The sequence below is a fragment of the Sceloporus occidentalis genome, unplaced genomic scaffold, assembly GCF_023333645.1.
Source record: "Sceloporus occidentalis isolate IW3139 unplaced genomic scaffold, rSceOcc1.0.p SCAF_20, whole genome shotgun sequence".
NCBI classification, from domain to species: Eukaryota; Metazoa; Chordata; class Lepidosauria; order Squamata; family Phrynosomatidae; genus Sceloporus; species Sceloporus occidentalis.
In genome coordinates, this window is record NW_028317000.1 from 8696363 (window position 1) to 8713221 (window position 16859).

Here is a 16859-nt window from a genome sequence, read left to right on the forward strand (position 1 = left end):
GTTCCTGCATGGCAGAAGGGGGTTGGACTGGGTGGCCCTTGGGGTCTTATCTATGGGTCTATGATTGAGAGTTCCTGCATAGCATGGGCTTTGACTGAGAGTTCCTGCATGGCAGAAGGGGTTCAGACTGGGTGGCCCTTGGGGTCTATGATTGAGAGTTACTGCATGGCAGAAGGGGGTCAGACTGGGTGGCCCTTGGGGTCTTATCTATGGGTCTATGATTGAGAGTTCCTGCATGGCATGGGCTTTGACTGAGAGTTCCTGCATGGCAGAAGGGGTCAGACTGGGTGGCCCTTGGGGTCTATGATTGAGAGTTCCTGCATGGCAGAAGGGGGTTGGACTGGGTGGCCCTTGGGGTCTCTTCTATGAGTCTATGATTGAGAGTTCCTGCATGGCATGGGCTTTGACTGAGAGCTCCTGCATGGCAGAAGGGGTCAGACTGGGTGGCCCTTGGGGTCTATGATTGAGAGTTCCTGCATGGCAGAAGGGGGTTGGACTGGGTGGCCCTTGGGGTCTCTTCTATGAGTCTATGATTGAGAGTTCCTGCATGGCATGGGCTTTGACTGAGAGCTCCTGCATGGCAGAAGGGGGTCAGACTGGGTGGCCCTTGGGGTCTCTTCCCACTCTAGGATCCTATGATCTAAGAGGCGTTGTCCCCAAAAGCAACTCTCCTGGAGTCCCCTAACCCGAAACTCCCTTCCCCGCCTTCCCTTCCCGGCAGCCTCCCCGAAAGGCGGGATATCAACGCCAGGCGCCCGAAGGAGGGAAGAAGGGAGGGAGGGAGGCCAGCAACTCGGACCTGAGAGCGAAGAGGGCCTCCGCCTCAGCCTTACCGGGAAGGCGGCGGCACCATGGGTTTCTCGGCCGGCGGCGGAGGCCTCCTCCTCCTCCTCCCTGGAGCAGCGCCTCACGAAGAAACTTCTTCTGCTGAGCCTGCCCTTCCTTCCCACCCAATCACTTCCGGGTTCTCACGGACCCACTTCCGGTCACGAGCTCCTTCTAGGAATGCCCACTCTATGGTTCCCCCTGCTGGAAGCTACGTTCGAGCTGGCCTCACTCTCGCGTCGAGCTCCGCCCACTTTTAAGCCCCGCCTCTTCCCTGTGGGAGTCTGGGAGTTGTAGTTTCGGGAGGTGCCTGTCCTTGGAACTTCAGGGGAGCCTCAAGGATTATTCTTCTTCCTTTATTTAGATGCTTAGTTTCAGATGGTACTTAGAATTGGAGTCCAGGGAGCTATAGTTCAAGGGGAGTGGGCTGAAGACATCTTAAAATGTTATTCTTACTCTTATTAACATTTTATTTAGATTTTGGGTTGCCATAACTGTCCGCTATGACCAGGGACAAAATGTAGGACAAATTTGGGACCAAACTGTAGGACAACTGCAGGACAAATCTCAGCCCAAAATGGAGGACATTTAAGAAAAATGGAGGACCTTAAATGTCCTCCATTTTGGGCTGAGTTTTGTCCTGCAGTTGTCCTACAGTTTGGTCCCGAATTTGTCCTACATTTTGTCTCTGGTCATAGTGGACAATTGGAAGCCAAAACGATTAAACTGAGGCTGTCGTACTTTGGCCACATCCTGAGAAGGCATAAACTCATTGGAAAAGACGATCAAGGAGCCCTGGTGATGCAGTGGTTAAATGTTGGTCCTGCAGCCACAGGTTGTGAGTTCGATCCCAGGCAGGGCTCCAGTGTTGACTCAGCCTTCCATCCTGTCGTACGTCAGTAAAATGAATACCCATCTTGTTGGGGGCAATTGGCTTACACATTGTAAACTGCTTAAAGAGTACTTAGATCACTATGAAGCAGTATAGAAACGTCAATGCTATTGCTTTTGCTAAGTGCAACAGCTGGGAAAGGTAGAGGGCCAAAGAGAGGAAGACTGCGCACCAGACGGCTGGACTGAGGGGCTTATCCCGTGGTTTACTAAATCGATTTATCTCTATCCAGCTTAAAGCTTAATTTGAGTGTCATCCTGATCTTATCAGGAGGTTTTTGCCATCGGATTTGCTGCCCGAACACGTCCTTGGGCCATCCCTGCTTCCAGGAGCGCTCATCGTGGCTCTTTTTGGATCTGGGCGTTTTCCGGCTTAAGAAAATGGCTGCCGGAGCACTCCTGGAAGCGGGGATGCCCCTGCGCTGTATTTGGGCAGCAAATACGGCATCAAAATGTATTACTTATTATTATGGCAACCCTAAGGAGAGCCTGTCATGTCACAGTGTTCTTGGCAGGTTTCTTCAGAGGGGTTTTGCCACTGCCATCCTCTGAGGCTGAGAGAGTGCGACTTGCCCAAGGCAACCCAGTGGGTTTACATGGCCAAACCAGATTCACAGCCTGGTATCTGGAGTCATAGCTCATTGCTATAACCGTCTTATGGCTCAAACTGTTATGCCACACTGGCTCTTACCAAACTACAAATCAGAGGATTCGGTAGGATAGAGTCATGGTAGTTAAAGTAGTGTCAAGCTGATTTATTTCTGCAGGGTGGCTACCAGACTCTCTGTCTGTCAGCAGCCTTAAGTCTTGCAAGCTCATGTGGGGACTTTGTACAAAAATATACTTTCAAAGAAGTGACATTCCAAGCTTTACACTGAAGTGGGACGCAGCTGCTTGTCTGAATAGCTTCTGTGGCTAACTGGTGTGAGATAGATGCGGCCTCAGGCAGCATAACCCTTCTGATAACATCAGGATGCCGCCTGAATTAAGGGTTAAGCCAGATAGAGGTAAATCAATTTAAGCTCCTCTATTAGGGAGGACATGGTATAAGTCCGCAAGATGGAGGACAGGGAGCCTTGGGGATGTCTCATCCAGAGAGCCACCGTGAGTCAAAGTCGACCAGAGGGCAGTTAACAACAACGTCAAAAGCCCAGAACACATCCATACAGTTATCTACCTTGGCTTTAGGGACATCCTTGCCTTGTCCCCCGACCGCCATCCCTAATAATGAACTTGTCACCTCATCCTGTGAATGGCAGGTTACATGGTGAAAACTTTATTAAGGGTGCTTTAAAGGCTGTTGTAAGGATTGGAATGAGAGCATCTTGAAGAGAAAAGGACAAGAGGTGATATGACAGCCCTGTGTAAATTATTTGAAGGGGTGTCATGTTGAGAATGGAGCAAACTTGTTTTCTGTTGCTCCAGAGACTAGGACCCGGAACAAAGGATGCAAGCTGCAGGAAAAGAAATCCCATCTAGTGGTTCCCAAACTTTGGTCCTCCAGATGTTTTGGACTTCAGCTCCCAGAAGCCTCAGCCATGTTTGGCCAGTAGCCTGGGATTCTGGGAACCGGAGTCCAAAGTGTTTTAAAGGGCACAATTTGGCAGCTTTGAAACTATCCCATCCTTTCTATTATTTCATATAACTAATATGTACAGGGATCTTGCAGCGCCTTTGAGGCTCACTGAAAGAAAAAAGGTGGCAGCAGGAGCTTTTCCCTAGACTTCAGAGCCTGAACAGAGAGGCCAAAATGAAGCTGCTTTGGGTCACTTTGGAGGGATGCTGTTTAAATGATGCATGCGTCCTAAGAGGCTGGAAGCTGTGCCAAAGCCATGCTCCAAGCCTAAGGATCCGGTCTCTTCAGATGTGTGTGTCATTTAAACAGCATTCCTCCAAAGTGACCCGAAACAGCTTCATTTTGGCCTGTCTGTATGGGCTCTTGAATCTATTTCCTCAGATGCATTTCTGAAGTCTAGCAAAGCTCCTGCCGCCCACTTCTTTCTTTCATAGCTTTTGTGGGTTTTTCGGTCTCCGTTCCTGTCTTTCTAGGCTGAGGTCGGTGGATTCTTCAAGAAGGCTCCTCTGTGTTTTTGCTTCAGGGACATTTTGGTCAGTGTTGAGGTAAAACATGCCTTCCCTATTGCCATCTTAGCTAAGGACAGGAAGAACAAAAATGCAGGACTCTGACTGACATCTCCATTTAGTTTATTCTAGTTGGTTTGTAACCCCTTTGCCTGAGGAAGAAGCCACTGGAGCTTCCTGTGTGTGTGTGTATATATATATTGCAGTTGTCCTACAGTTTGGTCTAGAATGTGTCCTACATTTTGTCCCTGGTTTTAGTGGACAATTATGGCAACCCTATGTATATATATATAGGGGGGGGGCACTTTGGTTGGTCTCATACAGTGTTGCAGGATTTGTATGTATTTGCAGATGACCACTTGAAGAAATACTGTTACAGGTAAGCAACCTGTCCTCCTTCTTCGTGGTCTCTGCGAATCATAGAAATGGGTTAGACTGACAAGCTTAGGTCAGTGGAGGAGAGAGTGTCACGACACCAGATATAATGTTCAAATAAAGTTGTATTTACTGAAACAACCATAATAAAGTTTTGACCCCAAAACACCTTGTTTTGAACATTCTTATAACAGCAGCGCACTTTAAATGATCAGGCAGTATCGGTTTAACATAAAGTGCATAGAAATTAACTAAGAAAGTCTTTGGCATTACGAAATAACAGCCATATAACTTAAATGAAAGTAATTTAAAACTTATTTCCAAATGTTTGCTTTCAACATGGCTGGTGAGGGTTCAAATTCGAGGCATCCACCTTTGTCAGCAACACCCTCTTTGGTTGTCATCAAAGCTGCTATGGTTTCTGTCTTTAACCTATTCCGGTGAACAGTTTTCATGTTTTTGAGTACACTGAATACATGCTCAACTGAGGCATTTAAAAAAGGCAGCACCATAAACAGTCGAATGACTTTTTTTAGTTCATCAAACAAAGGAGCACCAGCACCATTTTTAAGAGAAAAGACTTTCTGCCAGTATTTTTCGGGAGGTAGAGAGGGGTCTAATCCCAGAGTATCAAATGCTAATAATCCATGTTCCCGCCACTCTTGCTCTGCCTTCGATTTGTTGACATCCTCGTTAAAGCAGCCGAATCTGTCAAAAACCTTTTCCAGTGATCTAACTTGAAGGGATTGTGCTATCTCTGGATCTATAATCTGTACTAACAAAAAAATTTCATCTTCAAAAACAAATCTCTTCTTTATTTGGCTGACAGCTTCAACGTAGAAATCTTGGCAATTTCGCATCAAAAATCCAATTTCTTGTTTTGGAATCTGTCATCCTTGAGCTCCAATAAAGACTCATGCGCATGAAGTCCCAAGTAAATCTCTTCTTTGGCGACAAAATTATTTGGGTCCTTGTGGTCAAGGTCGAAGATGTCTTTGCTCCTGACAAGACTCGCTTTCAAGTAGTTACTACACAATGTCTTCAAGAGTCGTTTGATTTCAGGCTTTACTTTGTATAATACAGGTCTCTCAGATTGGAAAGTGGTGTTAAAGTCAGTAAATAATCCGAGAACATATGACATAAATTCCAGATAGATCTCTGTGAACTTATTATTCATGGTGTTCAGCATTTCTTCAGTGGTTTTCGATGGATCATCAAAAACCGTTTGTCTTAAATAGGCCTTCAGTGGTGTGTACTGTTCCAGTACTCTATCTACACATGCCTTTACAGAAAGCCACCTTGTTGTTGAAGGATTTAAGATTTTGTGAATTTCAACCTTGAAAAATTCTTGAAATCCCACTAAAATCTGTTGCCTGTGGTAACTTTGGCTAAAGTGCGCCCCTAAATTTCGTAGGAGCTCTTCCACGCTTCTAGGTAGCTTCAAACAAGCTTTTGAAGCTACCAAATGAATAAGGTGACAGGAACACTTTATGAAGACAACATCTGGAAGTTCTTTCTTCAAGAGTGAGACAACAGAGTGATGTTCACCAAACATGACATTTGTTGTGTCTGAGGAAAATCCTACAAGATTTCGTAATGGTACACTGTTATCCTTGAGGATATCTTTTAAACAGTTCACCAAGTCATCAGCGGTCGACGATTTTAAATCTTTCAAAGCAAATAATTTTGTTTTGGTTGTATTTACTTGACCGTCGTAATATATTACAACAAACGCACACTGCTTAGTGGAAGAAGTATCGGTTGTTTCATCCATCACTATACTAAAATAACCACATGGTGCGCTCAGGAGGAGGTTTAACTCCTTCTTAAACTCTGCACCAAGACTTTCTTTTATCACAGCAGTGGCTTTTGTGTGGTGTTGGGCAAGGTTTTGAGCTATGTTTGAGTCAGGGAACATCCTTGGAAAGAGTTCAATCAGAACATCCACTTTTTGCAAAGGTAAATTCTGCTCGGATAAATAACTAGCTAGCTGTAACTCTGCCCTTTTTTGTAGGTAACTTGTTTTTGGTAAGGCAACCATGTCTTTCACACATTCTACAATAAGCTAGTTCATGCTCTCCAGATTTCTTTGTAGATTTCTCTAGCCATCCTTTGAATTCTGGCACACCGAGCCATTTTGATGAAAACCTTCTGAAATACTTTTTACCTTTTTCTGGCTCAGAACATCAGGTATCCTTTGGTTCTGTGGCCGAATCCTTTTCCTCTTCAGGAACTTGTGGAGGCCTAACAGTAACACTTCTGCTATCACTTGACTCTGCATTGGATGATTCTGCTTGCGTTTTGGCTGTAACTCCTGATGGGCCAGGTTGTTCTTCCAGCTGTGAGGGGAAAAAATGATCAAGGAGGTACCTACAGTACATAGCCTATAAGCCAAATCACATAAAAATTACATTAGAGGTGAATTATTATGCAATCTAATCTCTCTCTCTCTATCTCTCTCTGGCTTTGCTTCGCGAAGGAAGATTCAGGAAGGACGCATCCCGCGCTTTGTACAAGCGCGTTGGTGACTAAAAAGGCCAATTCGGGATAAACAGGTCCGGTTGCAGAAAGCACAGCAGAAAGTCTCCTTGGGTGATGTTTCCAGGTTGCGGTTGTTTCTGCGTCGTCGTTTCTCTTCGAGACTCGTTCAGCGAAGCAAAGCCAGAGAGAGAGATATTAATATATATTAATATAACAACAACTTGCAACGGGACTGTCGAGAAAGAACGATGATCTGTGAGATATAAGATCAAATTAAATTAACCCAAATAGTGTAAACTGCACAGATTATCCTGGCATTTCATTAGTTTGGGTTATTGTTTGTTATTATTCAATGAAATTATTATTGTATTAAATAATTAAGCAATTCAAGTATGCTTGTTTCGTTTACTTATTTGTTCAAAGTCTAATGAAACTGATGATCTTATTTCAGAATCTTACCTCTGGTTTAGATTTTCTTATGACGAAACGGTCCATTCTTCCATTTGGAAACAAACAAACAAACAAAAAACAGGTTACGCTAACTACTAGTGATAAGGCAAGACAAGTCTTAGACAACAACAAATGTACACACACAAGCCAGTCGCCATAACTGCCATGGCCAAGAAACAACAATAATTCAAGCTAGCTTTACCAGAATTTATTATTATTATTATTGTTTATATATATAGTGCTGTAGATTTGCATAGCGCTGTACATACAAACAATAAATATATAAGAGTCAACCTGCCTCTGGCATACAATCTAAGAAATAATAGGATAATACGTATAAAATACATAGCAATACAGGAAATGGTTCAATAAAACAGGCAACAAAAGAACATCAAATGGCAAATGATAATCACGCAAAGCCTGGGAAGGCTTCTCTGAACAGGGTGGTCTTCAACTCCATTTTGAGGCTGGTTAAAGAAGTGATGGCTCTTGCTTCTTATGGCCCTTGCTTGCAAATGATTGAGCAAATCTCTGCACTGTGGAGGCAATGTCAAACCAGGGAATCCTGGGAATTGTAGTTTGTTGCGACATGTTGAGAGACGCTGCTTTTACCGCCAGCCAGGGCTCCATGCATGAAACCCTGGGCTTGGTGGTTTGTTGTGCCCAGAATCCCATCATCGCAGGGAGCCTTGCAGTTAGAACAGTGGTTCCCAACCTTCCTGATGCCGTGACCCTTTAATACAGTTCCTCATGTTCTGGTGACCCAAACCCATGAAATTATTTTCGTTGCTACTTCATAACTGTAATTAAATAGGTGTTTTCCAATGGTCTTAGGCGACCCCCATGAAAGGGTCATGCGACCCCCAAAGGGGTCCTGAACCACAGGTTGGGAACCACTGAGTTAGAAGCAGTGCATGGATGGCAATGGAAAAGAGAAGGAACAAGAGAGCCACGAAAGAAAACTCTTGGAAGGCAGGGCAGGGATGCCCACTGACCAGGTGCTCTGCCCATGCTCAGAGGCATGTTTAATCACGAACACACACACACACACTCTCAGGGGCATCACATTCACATCTCACAAGTAGTGGGGCAGCCCATGGAAGGGAGGGAAGATGGAGATAAACATCCATGATTATCCTACCCAGGCACTCTGCCCATACTCAGAGACACCTTCCCACCTCTTTTACTCACACCTCCTCTGTGCTTCTACTTTTTCCCTCCTGTCAATCTAAATGGTCCTCACAGGACAACAACGACCCTGAGAGGTAGGCTTGGGGCACTCTGCCCATGCTCTAAGGCACACACACAGCACTCCACAACAGCAATCTATTAATGCATTACCACAATATCAACTATTGGGAAGACAGGCAGAGCAAGCCAAGGGCCCTCACTCCTCCTCAGCAACAGGCTCCAATGCAAAGCAACCCAGCAGCAGAAGCAGCAGCGACACCTGCCTGGCTGCCTGCCTTGTCTCCCGCTTTGCTTCTGCCCTGAGGGGGCGGGCCCAGTGCTGCGTCGGAGCCAATCAGGCTTCGCGACGTCTGGCGCTCGAGCCTGGCTTCGGCCAATCAGCGCCGTGGGCGGGGTGCTTTGAAAAAAGACCGGCGGTTGGAGTCGTTGAGGCCGAGAGTTGGTCTCGCGCCTGGGCCACGCCCCTTCCGCGCCCCCTCGTCCAATGGGCGCCAAGGAAAGGGGGCCTTCACTCACTCGCTCTCTCTCTCTCTCTCGCGCGCGCGGGGGCTGCTGGGAAGCAGCAGACTTGAGGGAGAAGCGAGCGGAGAAGGAAGCCGCTGAGGGCCTTTTTGCCTCAGAGGCCGTTCTCCTTCATTGTTGCGTCGCTCGCTCCGAAAGCATGTCTCACAAACAGATCTATTATTCGGACAAGTACGACGACGAAGAGTACGAATACCGGTAAGGAAGGCTTCGGGTCCGCGCGAGGAAGGCCTCAGGCGGCGGGGGGCGGGGCTTGCGTCGCCCCTGGCAACGGCCCTGATTCGGAAAAGTTACTTTTTAGCGTGACTGAGGGATTCTGGGAGTTGTAGTCCAGAAGTAATTTTTCCGAAGCTGAGGGGAGGGGCGAGCGTTATAATGCGGAAAGGAGGAGAGTCCTGGGGCGGTCGTTTCTGTACACTTTGCGGCTTCTATTCACAAATTGGACTAATCTGCCTCTCTAGGAATCTCCAGGTCCTCCAGCGCAACTCTATGGTCAGCTTCCACCAAACGTCGCCCTGAGGGACCTGCTAGAGATTCCTAGAGAGGACGCTCCACTAGGCCTTTGTAGCTCCTCCAGCGCAACTCTATGGTCAGTGTATGGCAGATATTGACCACAGAGTTGCCCTGGAGGACCTAGAGATTCCTAGAGAGGTCTTCCTTCAGGTCAAAACATAGATTTTGTTGTGTGTGGTTTTTCCACATCCACAGGGGTCCTGTGCCCCTAACCCTCCTGAATATGGAGGGACAAGTGTAGTTATAGAAATATAGACAGAGTCCCTATATTGGGAGGAATTATTATTATCCTTTTATAGTTTCTTGTGAGTTTTTCAGGCTGTTCTGGAAGAGCTTATTCCTGACGTTTCACCCTTCTCTGAGGATACCAGCCATAGATAAATACGTCTGGAACACAGCCACATAGCCCCAAAAACCCTCAAAGAACTATGCATGCCGGCCATGAAAGCCTTTGACTTCACATTACACTTGTCCCTCCATATTCGCTGGGGTCAGGGCCACAAGACCCCCATGAATATGGAAAAACCGCAAATTAGAAAAACCATGTTTTTACCTGAGAGGACACCTCTCTAGGAATCTCTGGGTCCTCCAGGGCAACTCTATGGTCAACGTCCGACAGACACTGACCATAGAGTTGCGCCAGAGGAGCGACAAATGCCTAGTGGAGCGTTCTCTCTAGGAATCTCTAGGTCCTTCAGTGCAACATTTGGTTAAAGTTTGACCAAAGAGTTGCGCTGGAGGACCTAGAGATTCCTAGAGAGAACATATTAATAAAAATCCGTGAATGAGCAAATCCGCAAAAGTCAAAAGCTGCAAATGCGGAGGGATGAGAGTAGAGCAAAACATGTAAAATCTAAGGGGGTTCATTTCTTTTGACTGTAGGGCTGAGCCCCTTGAATCATTGCTTTAAAACCCAGAGTGGAGAGAGAGCCACAATGGGCAGGGAAACCACTAGCCATCTTTAGGAGATGCATAAACCATTGTAGTCCTTAGGGGCAAGAATCTGGGGCTGTAAGAAGAACTGCAATGGAGGAGCTACAAAGGCCTAGTAAAGTATCCTCTCTAGGAATCTCTAGGCCTTTCAGGGCAACTTTTAGATAAAGTTGACCATAGAGTTGCACTGGAGGACCTAGATATTCCTAGAGAGAACATATTAATCAAATCCATGAACAATCAAAGCTGCAAATATGGAGGGACAAGTGTATTATTTTCTTTTCCTACACCCTGCCTTTCTCCCAATATAGCGACTCAAGGCGGCGAACCAGTATAAAACAATACAATTTGAAAACAATACAAAAATACTGAAATACATAAATATAAAAATTTAAAATGCACACAATTAAACAATTTTTAGGATTGAAGCAGGTATAAATTAAAGTATAATATGTTAAAATGCAAACCATTAAAATGTGGGTAGTCCAGCATTCAAAACCGAGTCCTTCTCTGCTTAATAGGCCTTTCTGCCCAGGAAGTGAGAAAGCAGACTGAAGTCTAGGAGAGCTCATGCTGCCAGCTTTTCTTTCAAGCTGCATCCACACTGGAGGAATAACCCAGTTTGGCACTGCTCTAAGAGCCCAGGCTCAAGACTATGGGAGTCTGAGCCCATCACAAACTCCAGCTCTCAGAATTCCAGTTAAAGCGGTGCCAAACTGGGTTATTTCTCCTGTCTGGATGCAGCCTCAGTGACCCTTTACCTGGTGTCGGATGGATAGCAAGGATGGAGCTCCTGAGATCTGTTAGACTAAAAACACTACACCATGCTGGCCCTTAGTTTCCCATAAAGTTTGGTGCGTTTGCATCTTGCCTTTTGAATCCTGCATTGGGAGCGAACAGGAGGGTTGGACTACATGTGTTTCAAGTTCCCTTTGGACTCTTTTAAAATTGGAGGCAAAAGCAAAGTGAAACACACTCCCTCGGAGAGTAGTGGAGTCTCCTCCCTTGGAGGTTTTTAAACAGAGGCTGGATGGCCATCTGTTGGAGGCACTTCGATTGTGAATTCCTGCATGGCAGAATGGCGTTGGACTGGATGGCCCTTGAGGTCTCTTCCAACTCTGGGATTCTGCGAAACCTCTTGAATGAATCATGTCAAGAAAACCCCATGAAAGGTTCACTTTCAGGTTGCCATCAGCCAGAAACAACTTGAAGGCACACAGCAGCAGCGCAACAATCAAATACAGATAAAACAATCAAATACATCTCATATAATAAAATCAGTAACAATTAGCTGGAAACGCCATGCCTTAGGAGGAGAGGTTTAGGGAGCTGGATGTGTTTAGCCTGGGAAAAGAGATGGTTAAGGGGTGATGGCCCTCTTTAAGTATTTGAAGGGGTGTCACATTGAGATTGGAGCAAGCTTGTTTTCTGCTGGTCCAGAGAATATGGAGCAATGGATGCAAGCTACAGGAAAAGAGATTCCGCCTGAACATTAGGAGAACCTTTCTGGGCTGTTCGACAGTGGAACACAGTCCCTCAAAGAGTGGTGGAGTCTCCTTCCTTGCAGACCTGCCTTGGAGGTCTTTAAACAGGCTGGATGGCCACCTTTTTGGGTACTTTGATTATGAGTTCCTGCATGGCAGACTGGGGTTAGACTGGGTGGCCCATGGGGTCTCTTCCTACTCTATGATTCTGGCACAAGTTAGCATGAACCTTTGTGGAGCGTAGCCTGCCCTATCAATCCCTCATCAGTCCTTTGCTAAATGGATTTCTCCTGGGGTGACCAAATTTCTCAGAGAAGCCCCCAGTTTGGTGAATAAATGGAACAGCCTTCCCATCCGGCTATGATACCCATGCCTCCTGCCAGAAATGGAGCTTCTGTAGTTACTGTCTTTGAAGTTGTAGGTTATATGTGGCCATTGTCTCGATGGCATGTCACTTATAGCTTCATTCCAATGAATTTACTGAGTCCAGCCATTGAACTAAAACAAGCATCAATTCCCCTTTCCATGCAAGGGGTCATCATCTCATCTTATGGCAGCAAATTTCACTATTTATTTATTTATTTATTTATTTATTTATTTGTATCCTGCTCTTTTCCCAGGACTGGGACTCAGAGCAGCTTCACAGTATTAAAAAAATATATAGTACAATAAAATAAAAAGTACATTGAAAATAATTTTTAAACTGGTCCAGCATCGAACATCCCAGCCTGTCCGTATAGTAATTCCCTAAATGCCTGTGTGAACAGGTAGGTCTTCACCTGTCGGCGGAAGGCCATCAAGGAGGGAGCCGTTCTGATCTCCCTGGGAGATCAGGGAGTTCCAGAGTCTAGGGGCAGCCACTGAGAAGGCCCTCTCTTGTGTCCCCCACCAACCATGTTTGTGACGATGTTGGGAAGAGAGAAGGGCTTCTCCAGAGGATCTTAGAGTCCGGGACAGTTCATACCAGGAGAAACGGTCTGCCATAGTGTGGACCTGAGCCATGTAGGGCTTTGTAGGTAATAACCAGCACCTTGAATTGTGCCCGGAAACAAACTGGCAGCCAATGAAGCTGTTTCAACAGGGGCATCGTATGGCTTCTGTAATCTGCCCCTGTTAATTGCTTGGCAGCAGCTCTTTGAACCAGCTGAATTTTCCAAACACTTTTCAAAGGCAACCCCATATAGAGCCCATTACAGTAGTCCAAACGGGATGTAACCAAGGCATGTACTACCGTGGCCAAATCTGGCTTCTCAAGGAACGGGCGCAGCTGGCATACAAGTTTTAAATGTGCAAAAGCACTCACAGCAGAGACCTGGGCCTCCTGGTTCAAAGCTGAGTCCAAACTGCGAACCCGTGTCTTCAGGGGGACTGTGACCCCATCTAACACAGGCTGGATCCCTGTTCCCCAATCTGCCTTCCGACTGACCAGGAGCACCTCTGTCTTGTCTGGATTAACTTTCAACTAATTATGTGATGTGTACATACAGTACATGCCTTTATCTGAGCTGAATCTCTTGCCAGTTTTAGAGAATGATATCATGCTCTAGTATTATGAGACAGGCATGTCTCCAGGAAGAAGGAGATGTGAAAACTGGAGGAAGGAACATCAGTAGTTTAAGATACGCAAATGACAAATGAAACTTGGAATGGTTACTGAGGAAAGTTAAATAATAAGGGGCAAAGGCAGGTTTACAGTTGAACATGGAGAAAACAAGAATGAGCACAGATGAGTTACAAAACTTTAAAGTAAACAATGAACACATTGAAATAGATCACAGTTTTCCATACCTAAGCTCAATAGTTACTCAGAGTGGAGACTGCAGTCAAGAAACCAAAGGACTAGTATTTTGAAGGGCAGCTATGAAAGATCTATAGACATGTTTCTAAAGTGTAAAGATGTACAGTTGAATATTAAAGTTAGTATTGTCCATGCCATCATGTTTCCCAATTCTATGTGTGGTTGTGGAAACTGGATAGTAAAGAAAACTGATAAGAAAATCAACTCGGAGGTCTCTCGTTCGTATGGCTGCCATATGTCAGGTTGATGGCAGCAACAACAACGATATTTTCAGAAAGCCACTGAAGTGACTGTTAACATCCTTAACTCATTTATGGCCTTCTTTCTTGTGGTCTCCTAGTTCTGAAATTTCCTCTCCCAACACTGGCTTCAGTTTGATAAATTAAAACCTAGCTTTTTGTCCATAACTGAATAGCCAAAAGACAGCATCTTGACTCTCACCATACTGGACTCTGGGTCTTATTTCTTTGCTTTATTTAGCTGAATTTCAAACAAATTTTAAGTAGTCCCCTGCTGTTTCTCTTGTGATCGCTCACTTCAAAACAAACACCATTCTCTCTCTTTTGGCTTGTGCTTACAGGCATGTCATGCTGCCAAAGGACATTGCGAAGCTGGTGCCCAAGACCCATTTGATGTCTGAGTCAGAGTGGCGGAACCTGGGAGTTCAGCAGAGCCAGGGTTGGGTTCACTACATGATCCATGAACCAGGTGGGTTTTTGGATGGCGGTGAATTTGGACTGGGGGAGGCAGTACCAGCTAGTGAAAATGTTGAGAAACTTTGCTGGAAGGGAGGGATTCTAAAAATCCCAGATCCCAAGATAGCAGGAAATGGGTTTGTCAGGATGCAAAATAAGCTGCACTAGTTCTGGAAGTGTAAACCCACTGAGCAACCTTGGGTGAGTCACACTCCGGCCCTGAGAACACTGTCATAGAGTTGTCATATGTCTGAATAGACCTGAAGGCACACAACAACAACAACATAGCAAAATAAGAATGTGAGACACCCTGATCCATACTAAGTGATTATGGTTCTGGTAGATCGGCAAAAAAACAACAACCCCTAAACAAAATCTTTTGTTCTGCTTGTCTCCATTGAGCCATAGAACTCACTTGGGGCATTCATCCCTTCAGCATTTGTAGCCTCACAGGGTTGTTGTGAAAATAAAGTTAGGAAGGAGATCCAGAAATGCCACATTGAGCTGAGATACAAATAGCATTGTTCTCTCTTAAAAAGCAAACAAACCTGGAATTTGCAAATAGCTGATCTAAGTCTCAGATTCTAATTGTGGAAGTCAGCTGTGGCTCAGCTATGGCTATGCTGTTGATACAGGACGTTTCTAAGTTTTGGCATCGGTGTTGAAACATCCAGTCTAGGGTGCTTAGCAGACTTGTATTATTTTCGAGACCTATTTACATTCTGTCTCCTCTCTCCCTGAAGAGCCTCATATCCTGCTTTTCCGAAGGCCGTTACCAAAGAAACCAGAAAAATGACGGATGTAGACTCTTTTTCCTGCATTTCAGATACAAGCACCTTTTTTAAAAAAGCGACAACTGCGTTCTTATTTTTTGTAAAAGTTTGAAAAACATTTTTCATATGTCAAGAAACGCCACTCAGCCTAAACAAGACGCCACTGATGCAAGACAAGAAAGAAGGCCTCGGCTGCAGAGAGATTTCGTACGGGAAAGGACTTGATTTAAGCTGCCGAGACACTCGGTTTTAGACTGGTTGGAGTTCCTTGCTTTCTCCACATAGCAGGGCTAGTTTGGTCCTTTTTAAAAAACCTTGGACACAGCACCGTGTTTCTCAGCTTGGGTGTTTGTTAAAGGATGTTTTAATATGTATTTCAGGTTATTCTTCTGAATTTTAAAAAAAAGTTGTTCTAGAAATGACTGTTCTTAAGGCTCTGTCAATAAAGCTCAGAGATTTGATTCTGCCTTTTGTTTCTCCGCACTGACTCAGTCAGACTTTCTGTTTACTGCTTAAATAGTCTGCTTTAACAACTTTAACAATTTGCTTGGTTATCATCGATGAGCAAAAATTCCACACAGGTGGGAGGGCATGCGTTGTTCTGTTTTTCCACTGCCAGCCGGCTTGGTTTCTGTACTGGAAACATGAAGAGAGGGGTTTTTCTCAACTATCGATGTAGAAATGCAGTAGGTTCATGGAGTGATAGAGTGATTTGGATCCAGACTTACTTTGCCAACCCACTAAGTAGAATTCAAAGATATAGCCATGTTAATACATATGTATCTGTGGAATAAACTGTTAATAAAGGTTGGATGAGAGTAAATATATTAAATATAGGCCTGTTACAGACTGCCAAAATAAAGTTGCTTTGGGTCTTCTTGGAGGTATGCTATTTAAATGATGCATGAGTCCTAAGAATCCGGAAGCTGCACCAAAAGCTGCACTCCGGTGCTTAGGAATGGAGTGTGGCTTTGGCGCGACCTCCGGACTCTTAGGACCCATGCATCATTTAAAGAGCATGCCTTCACAGAGACCCAAAGCAGCTTTATTTTGGCAGTCTGTAACAGGCCATAATAATTCTATACGTCATGTTCTATGTTATAGTTATGTAGTTGTATGTGTATACTTTAGTAAGAATGTTTAATGTATATGTTTGTTTTTGGTAATACTTTTTGTAATTTTTGTAATATGTGTATATTATAAATATTTAAAAAAGAAGAAGATGTAGCCATGTTAGTTTGTAGAGAGGTCTTGTAGCACCTTTGAGACAAACTGAAAGAAAGAAATTGGCAGCAGGAGCTTTTGTAGATTCAGTTTTTAAATGAAATTAGCTTACTGCATATACTCGGCTATAAGTCGACCTCATGTATAAGTCGAGGGCAAAATCTGGGGCCAAAATGATGGATTTTGCTATGACTTGTGGATCAGTTGAAGATAACTTAGGGCATAGAGCAAATGATCTAAAGAATGAACTTAGGGCATAGAGCAAATGATCTAAAGAATGAACTTAGGGCATAGAGCAAATGATCTAAAGAATGAAGCAAAGTAAAACAATGTCAAAGAACTTACAAAATTCCAGCAGACATAGCTCTTTCTGCTCACTCTTAAGGCTGGATGGATGAGAGAGTAGAAGGGTTCAGTGCTTCCAGGACAGATTGTTCTCTTGCTTTTCACCAGGAGATGGTTCCTTCTTTTAAATAAGAGTTAAGATACAGTATTTACATTGACCCGTGTAGAAGTCGACTCCAATTCTTTTTTTGGGGGGGTAAGTTTTTGATCTAAATTTCTAGACATATATATACTGTATATATACTCATGAGTATATATACAGTATGCTTCCCTACTG

General features: G+C 44.6%; 2 protein-coding genes and 1 long non-coding RNA gene across 4 annotated transcripts in view; 1 reads left to right on the forward strand and 2 right to left on the reverse strand.

The window, feature by feature from the left end:
- Nucleotides 1–939, reverse strand: part of SHC1 (SHC adaptor protein 1) — a 55678-nt gene extending 54739 nt beyond the window's left edge. For both annotated transcript variants that reach the window (XM_089482859.1, XM_089482858.1), the window contains exon 1: nt 834–939. The gene's annotated coding sequence lies outside the window, so the exon portion shown is untranslated. The remainder of the gene's footprint in view (nt 1–833) is intronic.
- Nucleotides 940–5065: 4126 nt separating this feature from the next.
- LOC149301903 (uncharacterized) lies at nt 5066–8412 on the reverse strand. Its single transcript, XR_016272162.1, has 3 exons — nt 8296–8412; nt 7114–7150; nt 5066–6557 (listed from the first exon to the last, which is right to left on the reverse strand). It is a non-coding gene; the product is annotated as an uncharacterized LOC149301903 (long non-coding RNA).
- A 412-nt stretch (nt 8413–8824) lies between these two features.
- On the forward strand, nt 8825–15474 carry CKS1B (CDC28 protein kinase regulatory subunit 1B). Its single transcript, XM_089483201.1, has 3 exons — nt 8825–9015; nt 14126–14253; nt 14984–15474. The coding sequence occupies exons 1-3, from the start codon at nt 8957–8959 to the stop codon at nt 15034–15036; spliced, it is 240 nt and encodes a 79-aa protein (XP_089339327.1). The 5' UTR covers nt 8825–8956; the 3' UTR covers nt 15037–15474.
- Nucleotides 15475–16859: the final 1385 nt, after the last annotated feature.